Below are 22,835 nucleotides of genomic sequence, written 5' to 3' on the forward strand. Positions count from 1 at the left end.
TTGAAGTCTATGGTATCTACTAGCATGCTAGCAGTTACCATAGACTTCCAGTCATTGCACTAAGGCTAGTTAGCATTTGCGCTAAAACCAGTTAGCAACTCTTCAAACTGCACACAGAGACATAAAAATAATCAATGAATCAAGGGGTTCAGAGAAAAGGTCATACCAGGAGACCGTAGAAGAAAAAGCTCTCACCTGCGTAGTGCAATGGGGCATCTTTGTCTAGGGCGATTAGTGGAGGGTCCAGAAGTACTTTGTCGTCATTTTCCGTTACGATGCCATGATACGTCGTCTCAATCCATGGTTTGTGCTTATTCACTGTAAAGGAGAGAATGAGAGAAAATTAGCTGCAGTGCATTTCGATAAGAAAAACGTACAGGTTTTTGAAGCACATGAATCAATGATGGAGCTAAAAGCCCCAGGGCAAATTCAAATAAAATAAAAATAAGTCCGGCCTGGCCAGATAGTTGAAACTAGGGCTACTGCGGGCCGTTCTCCTAATCATCTAGCCCTGAACTGACACACCTGAAGACATTCCAGTAATCAGTCAGCCTTCAAGCACAGGCTTCTCTATACTCTCAGTTCGGCAGAGATTTTGGGCTCCATTTTAACAAACCTAACACAATGGTAAATCTTAGTGCTGGTTCAGAAATATTTTTGCTATTTTCACAAACGGAATTATGGCGCTGTAGTTGATGGTAGCGTGAAAGGTCAGGGTTTGTATAAATAAACAAGTTGTGAGGATGTCAAGGGTTGGCCCCTCACTGGCCAATCAGAAAGTGCTCCATGGCTAAATACAGTGCATTCGGAAAGTATTAAGACCACTTCACTTTTTCAACATTTTGTTACGTTACAGCCATATCACATTTACATAAGTATTCAGACCCTTTAATCAGTACTTTGTTGAAGCACCATTGGCAGAGATTATAGTCTTGAGTTTTATTGGGTATGACGCTACAAGCTTGGTACACCTGTATTTGTGGAGTTTCTCCCATTCGTCCCTACAGATCCTCTCAAGCTCTGTCAGGGTGGATATGAAGCGTAACTGCACAGCTATTTTCAGGTCTCTCCAGAGATGTTCGAACGGGTTGAAGTCCAGGCTCTGGCTGGGCCACTCAAGGACATTCAGAGACTTGTCCCGAAGCCACTCCTGCGTTGTCTTGGATGTGTGCTTAGGGTTGTTGTCCTGTTGGAAGGTGAACCTTTGCCCCAGGCTGAGGTCCTGAGCGCTCTGGAGCAGGTTTTCATAAAGGAACTCTGTACTTCCCTCCATTAATCTTTCCCTCGATCCTGACTAGTCTCCCAGTCCCTGCCGCTGAAAAACATCCCCACAGCATGATGATGCCACCACCATGCTTCTCCATAGGGATGGTATTGGCCAGGAGATGAGGGGGGCCCTGATTTCCTCCAGACTTGACGCTTGGCAATCACGCCAAAGAGTTCAATCTTGGTTTCATCAGTAGAGAATCTTGTTTCTCATTGTCTGAGAGTCCGTTAGGTGCCTTTTGGCAAACTCCAAGCGGGCTGTCATGTGCCTTTTACTGAGGAGTGGCTTCAGTCTGGCCACTCTACCATAAAGGTGTGATTGGTGGAATGCTGTAGAGATGGTTGTCCTTCTGGAAGGTTCTCCCATCTCCACAGAGGAACTCTGGAGCTCTGTCAGAGTGACAATCGGCTTATTTGTCACCTCCCTGACCAAGGCCCTTCTCCCCCTATTGCTCAGTTTGGCCAGGTGGCCAGCTCTAGGAAAAGTATTGGTGGTTCCAAACTTCTTCCATTTAAGAATGATGGAGGCCACTGTGTTCTTGGGGACCTTCAATGCTGCAGACATTTTTGCTACCCTTCCCCAGATCTGTGCTTCGACACAATCCTGTCGCGGAGCTCTACGGACAATTCCTTCGACCTCATGGCTTGGTTATTGCTCTGACAACTGTGGGACCTTATATAGACAGGTGTGTTCCTTTCCAAATAATGTCCAATCAATTGAATTTACCAACGGTGGACTCCAAGTTGTAGAAACATCTCAAGGATGATCAATTGAAAAAGGATGCAACTGAGCTCAATTTCGAGTCTCAAAGCAAAGGGTCTGAACACTTATATAAATAAGGTATGTTTTTTATTTGTTATAAATGTGCAAACATTTCTAAAAACCTGTTTTTTTGGTATTGTGTGTAGATTGATGACATTTTATTTTAATCAATTTTAGAATAAGGCTGTAACGTAACAAAATATGGAAAAAGGGAAGGGTTCTGAATACTTTCCGAATGCACTGTAACTGATGCAATCAGTAAAATTAGATGTATTTATTATTATACAAAAAATATATATATATATACACACACATATATACAGTGAGGGAAAAAAGTATTTGATCCCCTGCTGATTTTGTACGTTTGCACTGAAAGACATGATCAGTCTATAATTTTAATGGTAGGTTTATTTGAACAGTGAGAGACAGAATAACAACAACAAAAATCCAGAAAAACGCATGTCAAAAATGTTATAAATTGATTTGCATTTTAATTAGGGAAATTACTTAGTACTTGGTGGCAAAACCCTTGTTGGCAATCACAGAGGTCAGACGTTTCTTGTAGTTGGCCACCAGGTTTGCACACATCTCAGGAGGGATTTTGTTCCACTCCTCTTTGCAGATCTTCTCCAAGACATTACGGTTTCGAGGCTGACGTTTGGCAACTCGAACCTTCAGCTCCCTCCACAGATTTTCTATGGGATTAAGGTCTGGAGACTGGAGTAAGAGCATTGAAGATGGGTCGTGGCTGGGTCTTCCAGCATGACAACGACCCGAAACACACAGCCAGGGCAACTAAGGAGTGGCTCTGTAAGAAGCATCTCAAGGTCCTGGAGTGGCCTAGCCAGTCTCCAGACCTGAACCAAATAGAAAATCTTTGGAGGGAGCTGAAAGTCCGTATTGCCCAGCGACAGCCCCAAAACCTGAATGATCTGGAGAAGGTCTGTATGGAGGAGTGGGCCAAAATCCCTGCTGCAGTGTGTTCAAACCTGGTCAAGACCTACAGGAAACGTATGATCTCTGTAATTGCAAACAAAGGTTTCTGTACCAAATATTAAGTTCTGCTTTTCTGATGTATCAAATACTTATGTCATGCAATAAAATGAAAATTAATTACTTAAAAATCATACAATGTGATTTTCTGGATTTTTGTTTTAGATTTCGTCTCTCACAGTTGAAGTGTACCTATGATAAAAATGACAGACCTCTACATGCTTTGTAAGTAGGAAAACCTGCAAAATCGGCAGTGTATCAAATACTTGTTCTCCCCACTGTATATATACACACATACAGTGGGGAAAAAAGTATTTAGTCAGCCACCAATTGTGCAAGTTCTCCCACTTAAAAAGATGAGAGAGGCCTGTAATTTTCATCATAGGTACACGTCAACTATGACAGACAAAATGAGAAAACAAATTCCAGAAAATCACATTGTAGGATTTTTAATGAATTTATTTGCAAATTATGGTGGAAAATAAGTATTTGGTCAATAACAAAAGTTTCTCAATACTTTGTTATATACCCTTTGTTGGCAATGACACAGGTCAAACGTTTTCTGTAAGTCTTCACAAGGTTTTCACACACTGTTGCTGGTATTTTGGCCCATTCCTCCATGCAGATCTCCTCTAGAGCAGTGATGTTTTGGGGCTGTCGCTGGGCAACACGGACTTTCAACTCCCTCCAAAGATTTTCTATGGGGTTGAGATCTGGAGACTGGCTAGGCCACTCCAGGACCTTGAAATGCTTCTTACGAAGCCACTCCTTCGTTGCCCGGGCGGTGTGTTTGGGATCATTGTCATGCTGAAAGACCCAGCCACGTTTCATCTTCAATGCCCTTGCTGATGGAAGGAGGTTTTCACTCAAAATCTCACGATATATGGCCCCATTCATTCTTTCTTTTACACGGATCAGTCGTCCTGGTCCCTTTGCAGAAAAACAGCCCCAAAGCATGATGTTTCCACCCACATGCTTCACAGTAGGTATGGTGTTCTTTGGATGCAACTCAGCATTTTTTGTCCTCCAAACACGACGAGTTGAGTTTTTACCAAAAAGTTCTATTTTGGTTTCATCTGACCATATGACATTCTCCCAATCCTCTTCTGGATCATCCAAATGCACTCTAGCAAACTTCAGACGGGCCTGGACATGTACTGGCTTAAGCAGGGGGACACGTCTGCCACTGCAGGATTTGAGTCCCTGGCGGCGTAGTGTGTTACTGATGGTGGGCTTTGTTACTTTGGTCCCAGTTCTCTGCAGGTCATTCACTAGGTCCCCCCGTGTGGTTCTGGTATTTTTGCTCACCGTTCTTGTGATCATTTTGACCCCACGGGGTGAGATCTTGCGTGGAGCCCCAGATCGAGGGAGATTATCAGTGGTCTTGTATGTCTTCCATTTCCTAATAATTGCTCCCACAGTTGATTTCTTCAAACCAAGCTGCTTACCTATTGCAGATTCAGTCTTCCCAGCCTGGTGCAGGTCTACAATTTTGTTTCTGGTGTCCTTTGACAGCTCTTTGGTCTTGGCCATAGTGGAGTTTGGAGTGTGACTGTTTGAGGTTGTGGACAGGTGTCTTTTATACTGATAACAAGTTCAAACAGGTGCCATTAATACAGGTAACGAGTGTAGGACAGAGGAGCCTCTTAAATAAGAAGTTACAGGTCTGTGAGAGCCAGAAATCTTGCTTGTTTGTAGGTGACCAAATACTTATTTTCCACCATAATTTGCAAATAAATGCATAAAAAATCCTACAATGTGATTTTCTGGAGAAAAAAAATCTCAATTTGTCTGTCATAGTTGACGTGTACCTATGATGAAAATTACAGGCCTCTCTCATCTTTTTAAGTGGGAGAACTTGCACAATTGGTGGCTGACTAAATACTTTTTTTCCCCACTGTACATACACTTATCCTTTTTTAAATTATATTTCCCTTCATTACTTTCCAACCCCACCACCCCTTACCCAATTGGAGTAAACTAGTGAACAACAACGCTTAGGCCTCTACTTCCAGCCCAGACATACTATATACATTTTACAGACACAGTCAAATTCTACAATAAATATATTTTGTTTGTTTTTACTCCGATCATTTTCATGATGTCCATCTGGTTTGCTTCTATATGCCATATTTTTCAAACTGTGCTCTTTCACAAAAGCTTTCACAAAAGGGCGGCAGGTAGCTTAGTGGGTAGCTTAGTGGGTAAGAGCGTTGTGCCAGTAACCGAAAGGTCGCTAGTTCTAATCCCCGAGCCGACTAGGTGAAAAATCTGTCGATGTGCCCTTGAGCAAGGCACTTAACCCTAATTGCTCCCCGGGCGCCGAAGACGTGGATGTCGATTAAGGCAGCCCCCCGCACCTCTCTGATTCAGAGGGGTTGGGTTAAATGCGGAAGACACATTTCAGTTGAATGCATTCAGTTGTACAACTGACTAGATATCTCCCTTTCCCTTCCCTTTCCCTCTCAACCTATATACTTATTATGGACACAGTGTGCTTTACATTAGTTATCTTGTTGTTATCAGTTGTTGTTATTAGTCCCATCCTTCAGCTCCATTCAACACTTCCCATCTATCTCTTAACACGATCCATATTGGATTTCTATTTGCCATATATTTTAACTGTGCTGTTTTACAAAAGTTCTGAACCTTTCTATTCTCATTGTTTCTACAGATCGTAAATTTAAAAAAAATTTTTTTGCTAAAAGTATTATTATATTATTTATCGATTGACTGACTTTTCAGATCACCCAGTAGTGCTTTCTGCAGGGTTAGCTCCAGGTAAATATTGCAATCCTTTAGCCATTCCTGGACCGGTGTCCAAAAACAAGCTACAAATGGACAGTACCAAAACAAATGATCTAATGATTCTGTCTCGTCGCAGTCAAATCTGCAGAGCTGGGTAGATTGTATCCCCCATATAAATAACATTCTATTGGTAGCATGAATTTTATATAATAATTTAAATTGAACAATTCTAAGTTTTGAATTCGGCGTCGTTTTGCGTATCAATTCATAAACACTATGCCATGGAATCGGTACGTCAAATCTCTTCCCAGCTATTTTGCAATCTATATGGGACGGCTGTCAATCCTTTGGTCCTTAAATTAAACTGGTATACTTTATTTATCACAATTTTCTTTAACCAATTATATTCTTTAATGCAAGGCCGACAGACAAGTTCCTTACTTTTCCCCCCTTCCACTTTCCTTGGCATTTCCTCGACTGTCGAAACACGTATTTTTTGCGAGTCACTAGAATTTGAAGCTTCCCCAGAGGAATAGGCAATCCCAGGCCTCGGGCCAAATTTTCTCTGAGCTAATAGTAGGCAGGCCAGAACATAATTAGAATATAATATTAGCACAATGAATAGGCCTACACTACAAATTGAACAACATTTTTAACACATCTGATTAGTACATCATAAATTCAGTGACAATCAAATAATTTCGATCTGATTAAGCTCATAAAATCCCCAATGTCTATTCAATTATTATTTTGTCTATTTCTCTGTGCATTGATTGGTGGGGAAAAACAGGTCTACGTAGCCTACTGTAGTCTACACTACTTTATGTCAACATTCGTTCAGAACAATTAGCTTGATAGCAAGAGAAAATGTTGCTCTCAAAATGTATCAAATAGGTGGATAATGAAAATTTAAGTTTCAGGGAAGAATGGACAGAGAGATATGCGTTCATCTTCCCATCTTTCTCCAATGCCAAACCAGTGTGTCTTATTTGCAATGAAAATGTCACTGTTTGCAAAGACTTCAAATCTCAGACGGCATTATGAATCTAAGCATGGTACTTTCAAAGTGGCCTTCCCGCCCCAGACAGAGGCCCGACGCAGAAAAATTGAAGCATTAATTGCAAGCTACACACACGGCAGCAGAATCCTCCTTCGTGGCCTGACCCAACAACAGGTCACAAGTGCTTCCCTAAAAGAGTCCTGGGTTCTAACCAAACACAACATGCCCTTCACAGACGCAGAGGTATTTAAAAAGCGCATTGTGACAGTTGGAGGAATTGGCTACCGACAAGTCTATGGATGGCATAATTGCATCTGTCAAACAGGTGCCCATGTCTGCGTCTACAGCCAGCCGCCGCCTCCATGCATGAAATTGAGGAATTCCTCTCTAATGTTGCTTTTTTAATCGGACATATTCCGTCACTTAAACGGGTTAAATCTGCAGTTACAAGGAAGTGGGACAACAGTCGTGGACATGGTGGAAAGACTTGAGGCATTTACTACGAAGCTTGAGTAGTTCGATTTGGACTTGTCATCTGGAAGGCTACTGCACTTCAGCACACTGAAGAAACGACAGGCAGAGGGACCAGGCTGCAGCATTGTCACAGAGGTGATGGAAGATTTCATCAAGCAGCTGAGGGAAAACTTTTCCTACAGATTAGAAGAGTACAGCATGCCCAAGGATATCATTGCGTTTGTACGTGATCCTTTCACAGTCCGCCCAGGTGGAGAATTCTCCTCTCTTGCTAAGAAAAAGATACCCTCGCTGGAGGAGGAGGCCGCAATTCAAACTGAGCTGATTGAATTCCAGACCTCGAGCCAAATCAGGGATGCTCACAGGAGTGCTGAGTCCTTGTGTGCATTTTGGGTGGCATGTTCAGAGGAATACAGCACAATAAAGAAACTTGCATTTTATGTGCTAACAATGTTTGGATCGACTTACACCTGCGAGTCCTCCTTATCCTCTATGAACACAATCAAGACTCACGACAGGAACCGGCTTTCACATAAGTCAATCGAGGACTGCCTGCACAAAATCACATCCCTCTCACCCGACATCCACAAGATCTTGTCCGAGGGGAAATGCAACTTTCTCCATTAAGAAAGTAACTTAGTATTTAATAAATAGTCATATAGGCTACTAACATTATTGTGATTATTATTATCATTGTTATTATTAGTGCTTATCCAGGGCTATTTTAGGTCTCATGCTGACTATTTTCTGTTTGTTTTGTTATTACAGGAGCAGGTTATCCCGAGACTCCTGATACAGACATTCAGACATTGGCTTTTTTTCTTTAAATAATTGTTTTATGTAGGACGCTACCTTTTTGGCTAGTTGCAATTGTAAGTAGGCCTAATAAATACAAAAATCCTACTTCTATTAGGCCATTTTTTTTTTATGAAAGATGTTGTTAAGCCAAATAGCCTACCTCAGCCAGTTAAGTTATTTTATATGGGCCTCGGCTCGGAAGAAAGACACTCCAATTAAGCCCTCATTGTTTGTAAAGTCAAATTAAAATGAAGATTGTTTACGTGAATAACTTGCATAACAATTAAGCTATATTTTCAGCACCATGCACCTCCTATTGATTGCGCTGTGGTTGCAGCTTTACATTTCAGCACCACAAATGGTCCGCTGCCTGCTTTATTAGTTGACAGTCTCCTGCATTCTCACTCATTCATTAAAATGTAACTTTTGCATTATTTAGGTAGGGTCACTTTCTTCTTGGGACCTTGCATTTGGAACTTTTTGCATCTCAGGTCCAAAAGTGTTATTATTATTATTTATTTATTTTAAATATGAAAAAAATATTAATAATTAATTTGGGGGGCCAAATAATATTGCTGCGGCGGACCGCCAGTTGGGTACCCTGTTGTAGAATCTTGTGTGCATTACTTTCTACAGTGACAGTGTGTTTAGCCAACCTTCATGTAACATTCTACTGATGACAGGATGAGTAGCCAGAAGAACACATCAAGTCCTCGGCGAGTCTGTGCAAAGTGTGTGTGTGGTGGAAACGTGGAGGGCGGAGGTACCAGCTATGAGAGAAGTACCAGCTGTGAGAGACCTGATCCCTGATTACTGTAGAGCTGGTGGTGGAGTTACTGACCACTCTCACTCACGCTGTCTGTCTCTCTCTCTCTCATTTTCTCTCTCGCTATGTCGATCTCTGTTTCTCTCTGTCGATCTCTCTTTCTGTCGGTCTCTTGGTCTCTCTCTTTTCCTTTCCCTCTTTCGTTCTCGCTCTATGTCTCTCTCCCGCTCTATGTCTCTCCGTGTCTTTTTCCCTCTTTCTCTAGGTCTCCCTCTAGGTCTCTCTCACGCTCTGTGTCTGTCTCTCTCGGTCTTGGTCTGTCTCTCTCGGTCTGTCTTCAATCAAAGTACTTGAGACAACTACATATTCAGCAATGCAAGTAAAACTCTTCAAACTAGCTGCTACAATCTGCAGAATCAGTGCTACAAAGGAAAAACAGAAAGGAGCGTCGAAACAAACAAAGGGGAGGGATGACGGACACAAAATACCCTTTTCACCCATATGACAGTCATTTTGTGATATTGCCTAGTATAGTCCAGTTTGATTGAGATACTTTGCCTACATGCTCAGGTCTTGTTGGCCTATATACAGCAGATTACATGAACTTTCCCTGTCGTGCCTCAAATCCAATGCAGCATTTTAGAGTATAGAATAAAAGGTATAAATTGGGTGGTTCGAGCCCTGAATGCTGATTGGCTGAAAGCTATGATATATCAGACCGTATACCACGGGTACGACAAACATTTTAGTTTTTCTGTTGTAATTATGTTGGTAACCAGTTTATAATAGCAATAAGGCACCTCGACGTTGCATCGTGCATAAGAATAGTTGTTAGTCGTGGTATATTGGCCATATACCACACCCTCTTCGGCCTTATTTCTTAATTTGAAACTGGGTGGTTCGAGCCCTGAATGCTGATTGGCTGAAATGATAAAACATGTATTTTTACTGTTCTAATAACGTTTGTAACCAGTTCATAATAGCAATAATGCACCTCGGGGGTTTGAGGTATATAGCCAATATACCATGGCTAAGGGCTGTATCCATATACCACACCTCTCCTCGGGCCTTATTGCTTAATTATAGCCTACTTATACGGAACAAAAATATTAACGCAACATGCAACAATTTCAAAGATTTTACTGAGTTACAGTTCATACAAGGAAATCAGTCAATTGAAATAAAATCATCCGGCCCAATCTATGGATTTCACATGACTGGGAATATAGATATGCATCTGTATGTCACAGATACCTAAAAAAAAGTTAGAGGCTTGGATCAGAAAACCAGTCAGTGACCTCCATTTGCCTCATGCAGCGTGACAGATCTCTTTCACCTATAGTTGATCAGGCTGTTGATTGTGGCCTGTGAAATGTTGTCCCACTCTTTTTCAATGGCTGTGCGAAGTTGCTGGATATTGGCGGGAACTGGAACACACTGTCCTACATGTCGATCCAGAGCATCCCAAACATGCTCAATGGGTGACATGTCTGGTGAGTATGCAGGCCATGGAACAAATGGGACATTTTCAGCCTCCAGGAATTGAGTACAGATCCTTGCAACATGGGGTCGTGCAGTATCATGCTGAAACATGAGGTGATGACGGCGGATAAATGGTACAACAATGGGCCTCAGGTTCTCGTCTCTGTGCATTTAAATAGCAAGCGATAAAATACAATTGTGTTCATTGTCCGTAGCTTATGCCTGCCTATACCATAACCCCAGCGCCACCATGGGGCACTCTGTTACCAACATTGACATCAGCAAACCGCTCGCCCACACAACGCCATACACGTGGTCTGTGTTTGTGAGGCTGGTTGGACGTACTGCAGAAGTCTTTCAAATGACGTTGGTGGTGGCTTATGGTAGAGAAATTAACATTCAATTCTCTGGCAACAGCTCTGGTGGACATTCCTGAGGTCAGCATGCCAATTACACGCTCCCACAAAACTTCAGACATCTGTGGCATTGTATTGTCCCCAGCACAAGATGCACCTGTGTAATGATCATGCTGTTTAATCAGCTTCTTGATATGCCACACCAGTCAGGTGGATGGATTATCTTGGCAAAGGAGAAATACTCACTAACAGGAATGTAAACAAATCTGTGCACAAAATCTGAGAGAAATAAGCTTTTTGTTCGTATGGAAAATGTTGGGGATCTTTTATTTCAGCTCATGAAACATGGGACCAACACTTTAGATGTTCCAGACACAAACTACATTCTTATGGGAGACTTTGTGGACAGGGGATACTACAGCTTGGAGATATTCACATACCTGCTAGCCTTAAAAGCCAAGTGGCCGGACTGCATCACGCTTCTATGAGGAAATCACGAAAGCAGATCACACAGGTGTGCGGCTTTTACGGTGTCGTGGGAAAGACGCATCGTTAAAAACATTAGTAAACAACTGGTTGCAGTTCTGAGCCAACCTGGATACTAAGGAGATCCTGAGGGAAATCGACGAGTATCAACGCTTTATGCTATGGAGGAACAACATACTCCATCATGGAAAGATCTGGCTACCTCACAAAAAAACTAACCCGACAAAAAAAAGAAAGACAGATTCATCTACAGACACGGACAATTTACTTACCGTTGAAGTAGAGGCTAGTGCTCTTGCTGGAATCCATGCAACACTTGAAAAGTTGTGAGGAGGTAGCAGGGCTGAGGGGGAGTTGGCTGAGGGGGAGTTTGGAGTTTAGCCAGAGTGAAATTCTCACGCTCCAAGGAGAGAACAAGGCACTCACAGCCAAGGTAAAAACCCTCGATTCCAACATGGATTGTCTACTCAGGGAAAACAGGGTGATGAGTGAGTTGCTACTAGACATACAAACCCATAGCATGCGTGTATATCTAATATTTTCTGGGATTCCTGAGGACGCATCCAATAATCCAGAGGGGGCGATCAGAGTTCACGCAATCCGCTTTGAAACTTCCTCTAGAGACTGTAAACAAGGTGGCTTTCCTCTGAGTGCACAGACTTGGAGCGACAAGACCAAGGTTGCCTGACCTTTCATCGCAAAATTTGAACACTACCAACAAAAGGAGCTGATCAAAAGCAGGGGAAAGGAGCTTAAAGGGACCAAATTCGGTCTCAATGACCAATTTCCCCGGGAGATAAATGAACGTCGCAAGAGGCTTTATCCTGTAGAGGCAACAGAGGGAGAGGGGTAAGCGTGCCTTTCTCATTGTGGACAAACTCTTTATAGATGGACAGCTCTTCCGAGACAGCTCCATAACACCATGGCTGTACTACATTCTATGGGACATCAGGTTACGGGGGAAAAAAAGGTATGGGAACTGTAAGAATATCTGATATGAACACACACGCACTCAATTACATGCTCGCTCACATATGGATTTATACATACACACACTTGATCTCTCCTCTCACACTCTCTCTCCTCTCCCTCTCTCCCTATTGTCGAGAACTTTTCTATAATTTAATATGTTTTTTTGTTTGTCTATCTTTTCTATGTCTTTGTCTACATGTTTATCTATGTTTACAACAAGCAACGGCAAGATATCAGAACAGGGACATTGGGGAATAATACCATATTGTACGGGATACATTTGTACTGTAGTGAAGCCGTCTCTAAAGTAATGCAAGGTCTCTCATGATCATGTGAAACGTCAATTGCTATGGAAATGCTGGGATGTGTTTTTCTCTGAAAATTATGTTAAAGGTAACTATGATGCAACTATGATGGTGATACGATATGGATTACAATTATCATCCTGAATATTAAGGCTATACTCACTTCATGTTACACACATAGACGCTCAACCATGCAAATTGTCTGGGTTATTATTTACTTGGACATCACACATTATAGTCTTACTCTTACCCAGACATCATACACACTCTCACTAAATCACATCCAATATCATACACATCAACCTACTCAGATTTACTACACACATAATATCTTGACTCAATGTTCTAACATCTGTAGCAATGGCTCACAGTCAAACAGGCAAGGGAATAAAACAAATAATGCTAGAACCGGTTTCTTGAATTCTAAATATCAGACATTTCAAATCGTACATTTTGACCGTCATAATACCTCTTATGGAAATAACTTTACAATCACTAATTATGGTCAATTTAGACTGAGAATAGTATTTAGATATGGTAAAGGGTGAAATAAGTATAGCCAGATATAATTGTAAGGGTTTAGTAGATTATAAAAAAAGAAGATCAGTCTTTACGTGGCTAAAAGAAAAGGAATATAACATACACTGTTTACAGGAAACTCACTCTACATCCTTAGATTAAGTTGTGTGGAGAAAGGAATGGGGTGGTGAAATAATTTCCTGTCATGGACAAGGGAACTGAAAAGGTGTGATGATATTAATTAACAAAAATGTCGATCTGAATGTGCAAATATGGATCTTTTTTAATATGAAAGTGGATGAAAAACAGATTTGCCTCAATCTATATGGTCCAAATCAGGATGATCCATACTTCTTCAAAAATATTTATACCAATTTATTGAATTTACAGGCAACAAATGATCAAATCATTATGGTGGGAGACTAACACAGTGTTAAGTACCTAAATGGACCGTACAGGGAATCACTCTAGAAATATTATGGGCACATTAGAAATAGTGGATATTTGGAGACAAAAAAAACAAGACCTAGTGAGATACACATGGAGGAGACTTAATCAAGCAAGTCGTCTTGACTACTTTGTCTCTTTCTCTCTTGCATGAAAGGTTAAAAAAGTTTTAATAGGAGACAGAATGCGATCGGATCATCATCTAATTGGCCTTCACATAACTCTTATAGAATTTCAACGTGGACGGGGATATTGGAAATGTAATCAAAGTTTACTGGAGTACAATTTATTTTTAACTAAGACAAAATAATTTATAACTGAATTTTTCCAGTACAATATAGGTTCAGCAAATCCCCATATTATTTGGTATACCTTTAAAATGTACCTTCAGAGGTCATTCAATTCAATATTCTTCAATAATAAAAAAGCAGTTTCTGGCTAAAGAGACAAGACTAGCAAGGGAAATACATGAACTAATAGTACAGGTAGATAATAATAAAAACGATACTACAGAGATACAAAATAAGTCAGAGGAAAAACTAAAAGAACAGGAGGAACTTATTCAAGAACGATCTAATGTAATCTATTACAAAAATAAAGCAAACTGGATGGACTTGAGAAAAATTCACCAAATTCTTCCTGAATCTCCAACACAAGAACGCTAATAAAAATAATTTGCAGAATCTAGTTACTGAAGACAGTCATCTATGATTCTCAAAATTATATTTTAAAAAGGAGGAAGCTAAATATTTTAAGCAGATGTTCTCTTTTCCGTCTCATCCTCACCCACTGAATGACGATTACTGTAAGGAATTCTTTCCAAATTATAAAAATGGAAAATTAACAAATGTACAGAAAGATCAGTGCGAAGGCCAAATTACAGAGGAATAACTTTTTGAGGCTATTAAATCCTTTCAGTGTGGAAAAACCCCAGGGCTTGATGGCATACCAGTAGAGGTATATCAAGCCTTTTTTGATATACTTAAAGCTCCATTGTTAGCTTGTTTTAACTAATCCTATAGAAATGGTAGTCTGTCAGGTACTCAGCAGGAAGGTCTGATTTCACTATTATTAAAACAAGACCCAGATGGCAAATATAAAGATCCAGTCTATCTTAAAACTGGAGGCCTCTTTCACTTCAATGTTGTGATGCAAAAATACTAGCGAAATGCATAGCACTCAGAATTAAAAAGGTTTTACCAGGTATTGTTCATCCTGATCAGACAGGTTTTTTACATGGACGATACATTGGAGATAATATACGACAACTACTAGAAATAATAGAACATCATGAAACATATAATAAGCCAGTCCTGGTTTTATAGCACATTTTGAAAAATAATGTATTTATTTATAAATGCCTGGATTCTTTCAATGCCGGTGATTCTCTTATAAAAAAGGGTAAATGTAATGTATAGCAACCCCAGGTGTAAAATAGTAAATCGCTGCTACTTCTCAGAGAGTTTTGAATTGTCAAGAGGAGTTAAACATGGGTGTCCGCTGTCACCATATCCATTTGTTATGGCCATCGAAATGCTAGCTATTAAAATCAGATCAAATAACAACATTAGAGGATTAGAAATCCAAGGCTTAAAAACAAAGGTGTCCATGTATGCCGATGACTCAAGTTTTATATTAAGTCCGCAAGCTAGATCCCTGCAATGTCTCAAAGAAGATCTATATAACTTTACTGGACTAAAACCTAATTATAATAAGTGTACAATATTACGTATTGGATCTTTAAAAAATACAAGATTTACATTATCCTGCAGTTTACCTATAAAATGGGCTGACGGTGAAGTAGACATACTTGGTATTCATATCACAAAATATATAAATGAGCTCTCCATAATGGAAAAATTGCCCTGATTAACTCCTTTGTCATATCTCAGTTTACTCACTTACTTATGGCGCTGCCTACTCCTGATGATTTGTTTTTCAAATCATATGAGCAAAATATTTTTTCGCTTTATCTGGGATGCTAAACCAGACTAGATAAAGCGTGCCTATCTATATAATGAATATGAATTGGGTGGGTTGAGATTATTAAATATAAGAGCACTAAACCTCTCTCTAAAAGCATCACTTATTCAAAAGTGTTACTTGAACCCAAATGGTTCTCAAGTAGATTACAAAAAAAAGCTAATCCATTGTTTAAAAATTGCCTTTTTGCCTTTGTGCAGATTGCCATGTTTCTTTTTCGATTAATTGAAAATGATATTTTTTTCAAAGTATCTCTCTTTTTCAAACAAGCATTGAAGAGCTGGCTACAATTTAAATTTCATCCCCCTGAAAATATAGAACAAATATTACAACAAATATTATGGCTGAACTCAAATTTGGAATCTGATTGATTGATTGCTTCTGTGGACAGGTATCTTTTATACAGGTAACAAACTGAGATTAGGAGCACTCCCTTTAAGAGTGTGCTCCTAATCTCAGCTCATTACCTGTATAAAAAGACACCTGGGAGCCAGAAATCTTTCTGATTGAGAGGGGGTCAAATACTTATTTCCCTAATTAAAATGCAAATCAATTTATAACATTTTTGAAATGCGTTTTTCTGGATTTTGTGTTGTTGTTATTCTGTCTCTCACTGTTCAAATAAACCTACCATTAAATTTATAGACTGATAATTTCTTTGTCAGTGGGCAAACGTACAAAATCAGCAGGGGATCAAATACTTTTTTCCCCTCACTGTATGTATGTATGTATGTATGTATGTATGTATGTATGTATGTATGTATGTATGTATGTATGTATATATATATACACACACACACACACACACACACACACACACACACACACACACACATACATACCCCAATACTAGTAGGAATAGTTAAGTGTGATACATGCACATTTATGCTGTAAAACTCCAGATGTGGTACACATAACAATATATATATTTATTGATTATCTGAAAATGGGGAATGATGCACATATGGTTCTTCGTCTGTAGGGCTCAATTGTACTTCATGTACAATTACAATCTAGTTATTATTATTTTATTTGGAACGCTACTCCTCCTACACCGTTTAAGCAAGACACGTCATTCAAATCGAATAATATGTTATTGGTCATATACACATATTTAGCAGATGTTATTGCGGGTGTAGCGAAATGCTTGTGTTCCTAGCTCCAATAGTGCAGTAGTATCTAACAATTCACAACAATACACACAAATCTAATAGTAAAAGAATGGATTTAAGAAATATATAAATATTAGGATGAGCAATGTCGGAATGGCACTGACTAAAATACAGCAGAATACAGTATATACATATGAAATGAGTAAAGCAGTATGTAAACATTATAAAAGTGACCAGTGATTATATGTCTATGTACATAGGGCAGCAGCCTCTAAGGTGCAGGATTGAGTAACCGAGTGGTAGCTGGCTATTGATGGCTATTTAACAGTCTGATGGCCTTGAGACAGAAGCTGTTTCAGTCTCTCGGTCCCAGCTTTGATGCACCTATACTGACCTCGCCTTCTGGATGATAGTGGGGTGAACAGGCCGTAGCTCGGGTGGTTGATGTCGATTATGATATTTCTGGCCTTCCTGTGACATCGGGTGCTGTAAGTATCCTGGAGGGCAGGCAGTGTGCCCCCGGCGATGGGTTGGGCAGACTGCACCACCCTCTGGAGAGCCCTGCGGTTGCGGCGGTGCAGTTGCCGTACCAGACAGTGATACAGCCCAACGGGATGCTTTCAATTGTGCATCTGTAAAAGTTTGAAAGGGTCTTAGGGGCCAAGCCAAATTTATTCAGCCTTCTTCACCGCCTTCTTCTGTGTGGGTGGACCATTTCAGATTGTACTCCGAGGAAATGTAAGCTTTTCAATTTCTCCACTGCTGTCCCGTGGATGTGGATAGGGGAATGCATCCTCTGCTGTCTCCTGAAGTCCACAATCAGCTCCTTCATTTTGTTGACGTTGAGGGGGAGGTTATATTCCTGGCACCACTCCGCCAGGGCCCTCACCTCCTCCCTGTAGGCTGTCTCGTCATCGTTGGTAATCAGGCCTACTACTGTTGTGTCATCTACAAACTTGATGATTGAGTTGGAGGTGTGCGTGACCAGGCAGTCATGGGTGAACAGGGAGTACAGGAGGGGGGTGAGCACGCACCCTTGTGGAGCCCATGTGTTGAGGATCAGCGAAGTGGAGGTGTTGTTTCCTACCTTCACCACCTGGGGAGGCCCGTCAGGAATTCCAGGACCCAGTTGCACATTGCCGGGTTCAGACCCAGGGCCCCGAGCTTGATGATGAGCTTGGAGAGTACTATGGTGTTGAAGGCTGAGCTATAGTCGATTTGTATTTGTATTTATTATGGATCCCTATTAGATGCTGCCAAGAAGCAGCTACTCTTCCTGAGATCCGGCAAAATTAAGGCAGTTATACCATTTTAAAAACATTACATTACATTCTTACAGAATTGACAACACACTAAGTGTGTGCCCTCAGGCCAATACTCCACTACCACATACAGTGGGGAGAACAAGTATTTCATACACTGCCGATTTTGCAGGTTTTCCTACTTACAAAGCATGTAGAGGTCTGTAATTGTTATCATAGGTACACTTCAACTGTGAGAGACGGAATCTAAAACAAAAATCCAGAAAATCACATTGTATGATTTTTAAGTAATTAATTTGCATTTTATTGCATGACATAAGTATTTGATCACCTACCAACCAGTATGAATTCTGGCTCTCACAGACCTGTTAGTTTTTCTTTAAGAAGCCCTCCTGTTCTCCACTCATTACCTGTATTAACTGCACCTGTTTGAACTCGTTACATGTATAAAAGACTCCTGACCACACACTCAATCAAACAGACTCCAACCTCTCCACAATGGCCAAGACCAGAGAGCTGTGTAACGACATCAGGGATAAAATTGTAGACCTGCACAAGGCTGGGATGGGCTACAGGACAATAGGCAAGCAGCTTGGTGAGAAGGCAACAAATTGTTGGCGCAATTATTAGAAAATGGAAGAAGTTCAAGATGACGGTCAATCACCCTCGGTCATGGGCTCCATGCAAGATCTCACCTCGTGGGGCATCAATGATCATGAGGAAGATGAGGGATCAGCCCAGAACTACACGGCAGGACCTGGTCAATGACCTGAAGAGAGCTGGGACCACAGTCTCAAAGAAAACCATTAGTAACACACTACGCCGTCATGGATTAAAATCCTGCAGCGCACGCAAGGTCCCCCTGCTCAAGCCAGCGCATGTCCAGGCCCGTCTGAAGTTTGCCAATGACCATCTGGATGATCCAGAGGAGGAATGGGAGAAGGTCATGTGGTCTGATGAGACAAAAATAGAGCTTTTTGGTCTAAACTCCACTCGCCGTGTTTGGAGGAAGAAGAAGGATGAGTACAACCCCAAGAACACCATCCCAACCGTGAAGCATGGAGGTGGAAACATCATTCTTTGGGGATGCTTTTCTGCAAAGGGGACAGGACCACTGCACCGTATTGAGGGGAGGATGGATGGGGCCATGTATCGCGAGATCTTGGACAACAACCTCCTTCCCTCAGTAAGAGCATTGAAGATGGGTCGTGTCTGGGTCTTCCAGCATGACAACGACCCGAAACACACAGCCAGGGCAACTAAGGAGTGGCTCCGTAAGAAGCATCTCAAGGTCCTGGAGTGGCCTAGCCAGTCTCCAGACCTGAACCCAATAGAACATCTTTGGAGGGAGCTGAAAGTCCGTATTGCCCAGCCACAGCCCCGAAACCTGAAGGATCTGGAGAAGGTCTGTATGGAGGAGTGGGCCAAAATCCCTGCTGCAGTGTGTGCAAACCTGGTCAAGACCTATAGGAAACATATGATCTCTGTAATTGCAAACAAAGGTTTCTGTACCAAATATTAAGTTCTGCTTTTCTGATGTATGAAATACTTATGTCATGCAATAAAATGCAAATTAATTACTTAAAAATCTTACAATGTGATTTTCTGGATTTTTGTTTTAGATTCCGTCTCTCACAGTTGAAGTGTACCTATGATAAAAATTACAGACCTCTACATGCTTTGTAAGTAGGAAAACCTGCAAAATTGGCAGTGTATCAAATACTTGTTCTCCCCACTGTATCTACAACACAAAATCCATGTTATCGTGTGTGTATGCATGTGTCTGTGCCTATGTTTGTGTTGCTTCACAGTCCCCGCTTCTCCATAAGGTGTATCTTTATCTGTTTTTTAAATCTGATTCTACTGCTTGCATCAGTTACCTGATGTGCAATAGAGTTCCATGTAGTCATGGCTCTATGTAGTACTGTGCACCTCCCATAGTCTGTTCTGGACTTGGGGACTGTGAAGAAACCTCTGGTGGCATGTCTTGTGGGGTATGCATGGGTGTCTGAGCTGTGTGCCAGGAGTTCAAAACAGACAACTCGGTACATTCAACATGTCAATACCTCTCATAAATACAAGTAGTGATGAAGTCAATCTCTCCTCCACTTTGAGCCAGGAGAGATTGACATGCATATTATTAAATGTTAGCTCTCTGTGTACATCCAAGGGCCAGACGTGCTGCCCTGTTCTGAGCCAATTGTAATTTTCCTAAGTCCCTCTTTGTGGTACCTGAAAAGTAGTCCAGGTGCGACAAAACTAGGGCCTGTAGGACCTGCCTTGTTGATAGTGCTGTTAAGAAGACGGAGCCGTGCTTTATTATGGACAGACTACTCCCCATCTTAGCTACTGTTGTATCAATATGTTTTGACCATGACTGTTTACAATCCAGGGTTACTCCAAGCAGTTTAGTCACCTTAACTTGCTCAATTTCCACATGATTCATTACAATATTTAGTTGAGGTTTAGGATTTAGTGAATGATTTGTCCCAAATACAATGCTTTTAGTTTTTGAAATATTTAGGACTAACTTATTCCTTGCCACCCATTCTGAAACTAACTGCAGCTCTTTGTTAAGTGTTGCAGTCATTTCAGTCACTGTAGTAGCTGACATGTATAGTGTTGTCACCCGCATACATAGACACACTGGCTTTACTCAAAGCCAGTGGCATGTCGTTAGTAAAGATTGAAAAAAGTAAAGGGCCTAGACAGCTGCCCTGGGGAATTCCTGATTCTACCTGGATTATGTTGGACAGGTAACTCTCTATCCACAATATAGAAGGGGGTGTAAAGCCATAACACATAATTTTTTTCCAGGAGCAGACTATAATCGATAGTCAAAAGCCGCACTGAAGTCTAACAGCCCCAACAATCTTTTTATCAAAAATGTCTAATACATGATGAGTATTATGTTTGAAACAACTTCTATAAAGTGTCCATCTTTATTGCGCTGTTCATTTTGTATGTCAAAGCAGAAACCAAGCCATGAGGTCAAAGGAATTGTCCGTAGAGCTCTGAGACAGGATTGTGTCGAGGCACAGATCTGGGGCAGGGTACAAAAACAGTTCTGCAGCATTGAAGTTCCAAGAACACAGTGGCCTCCTCCATCCTTAAATGGAAGAAGTTCAAAACCACCAAGACTCTTCCTAGAGCTGGCCGCCTGACCAAACTGAGCAATCGGGGGAGAAGGGCCTTGGTCAGGGAGTTGACCAAGAACCCGATGGCCACTCTGACAGAGCTCCAGAGTTCCTCTGTGGAGATGGGAGAACCTTCCAGAAGGACAACCATCTCTGCAGCACTCCACCACTCAGGCCTTTATGGTAGAATGGCCAGACAGAAGCCACTCCTCAGTAAAAAGGCACATGACAGCCCGCTTAGAGTTTGCCTAAAGGACTCTCAGACCATGAGAAACAAGATTCTCTGGTTTGATGAAACCAAGATTGAACTCTTTGGCCTGAATGCCAAGCGTCACATCTGGAGGAAACCTGGCACCATCCCTCCGGTGAAGCATGGTGGTGGCGGCAGCCTCATGCTGTGGGGATGTTTTTCAGTGGCAGGGACTAGCAGACTAGTCTGGATCGAGGGAAAGACGAACAGAGCAAAGTACAGAGATATCCTTGATGAAAACCTGCTCCAGAGCACTCAGGACCTCAGACTGGGGGCGAAGGTTCACCGTCCAACTGGACAACGAACGTAAGCACACAGCCAAGATGCAGAAGTGGCTTTGGGACAAGTCTCTGAATGTCCTTGAGTGGCCCAGCCAGAGCCCGGACTTGAACCCGATCGAACATCTCTGGAGAGACCTGAAAATAGCTGTGCAGTGACGCTCCCCATTCAACCTGACAGAGCTTGAGAGGATCTGCAGAGAAGAATGGGAGAAACTTCCCAAATACAGGTGTGCCAAGCTTGTAGCGTCATACCCAAGAAGACTCGAGGCTGTAATCGCTGCCAAAGGTGCTTCAACAAAGTACTGAGTAAAGGGTCTGAATACTTATGTAAATGTGATATACGTTCTTTTATTTTTATACATTTGCAAAAATTTCTAAAAACCTGTTTTTGCTTTGTCATTATGGGGTATTGTTGATGAGGGGAAAAAACGATTTTATCCATTTTAGAACAAGGCTGTAACGTAACAAAATGTGGAAAAAGTCAAGGGGTCTGAATAATTTGCTACTCAAACCAACATATTAACAATGACCAATCTATTCCAAATAGAACAGAGATATACCAGCAGTAGATATTAACTGGAGTACTGCCTGTTCCAATATCACATTTTCATCAAGAAACCCAAATCACCAAATGACCCACTACAATTTTGCCCATATGAGTAACGTGACTCCCCAAAAAAACATTTATAGATTAACATAAATTCAACCCGTGTATGCTCTGCCCCCACGGTACTCCTGGCACATTTACTCATATGGTCTGTAAGTGCCCACAGGTTATCCTTTTGGCAATCTGTGGCTTCGGCGTCGTAACTGACTTCAGTGGGGGAAATGCTCACCTTCGATGGCCACTGACACACTGGAGAAGTGTGCTCTTCAGACAGCAGACGGCGTGTTTAGCGTCATTTGGGTGAGCGGTTTGCTGATGTCAACGTTGTGAACAGAGTGCCCCGAGGTGGTGGGGTTATGGTATGAGCAGGCATAAAGCTACGAACAACAAACTCAATTGCATTTTATCGATGGCAATTTGAATGCATATCGATACCATGACGAGATCCTGAGGCCCACTGTCGTGCCATTCATCTCCGCCATCACCTCATGTTTCGGCATGAGGTGATGGCGGCAGATGAATGGCACGACAGTGGGCCTCAACAGCAAACCGCTGTTGTGATAACGTTAGTTGTCAGAGTTAAGGCCCGGGCCATCGACCAAGCCAATAACTATAATGATAAACAATAGGCTACATAACTATAAAATGTTTGTGAGCATCCACACTAGAGGAAAGTTTATAATTCTATAGACCTACACCTGTTAATCAACTGATCAACTCATCCTATACTGTGCAGATACTCTAACACACAGATACTGGTTCAGACCGTGCTTTCAGGGTGTGTTCATTGTCATACTGACAACTGCAAATAATACTTCGATGTACATG

General features: G+C 41.4%; 1 protein-coding gene across 2 annotated transcripts in view; it reads right to left on the reverse strand.

Annotated features, from left to right (window-relative positions):
• Positions 1–22,835, reverse strand: part of LOC121546009 (calsyntenin-1) — a 119,949-nt gene that overhangs the window by 83,680 nt on the left and 13,434 nt on the right. For both annotated transcript variants that reach the window (XM_041856971.2, XM_041856970.2), the window contains exon 2: positions 196–318. In XM_041856971.2, coding sequence (XP_041712905.1) covers positions 196–318 — 123 coding nt within the window. The remainder of the gene's footprint in view (positions 1–195; positions 319–22,835) is intronic.

This window comes from Coregonus clupeaformis, chromosome 30, assembly GCF_020615455.1.
Source record: "Coregonus clupeaformis isolate EN_2021a chromosome 30, ASM2061545v1, whole genome shotgun sequence".
In the NCBI taxonomy this organism is placed as follows: Eukaryota; Metazoa; Chordata; class Actinopteri; order Salmoniformes; family Salmonidae; genus Coregonus; species Coregonus clupeaformis.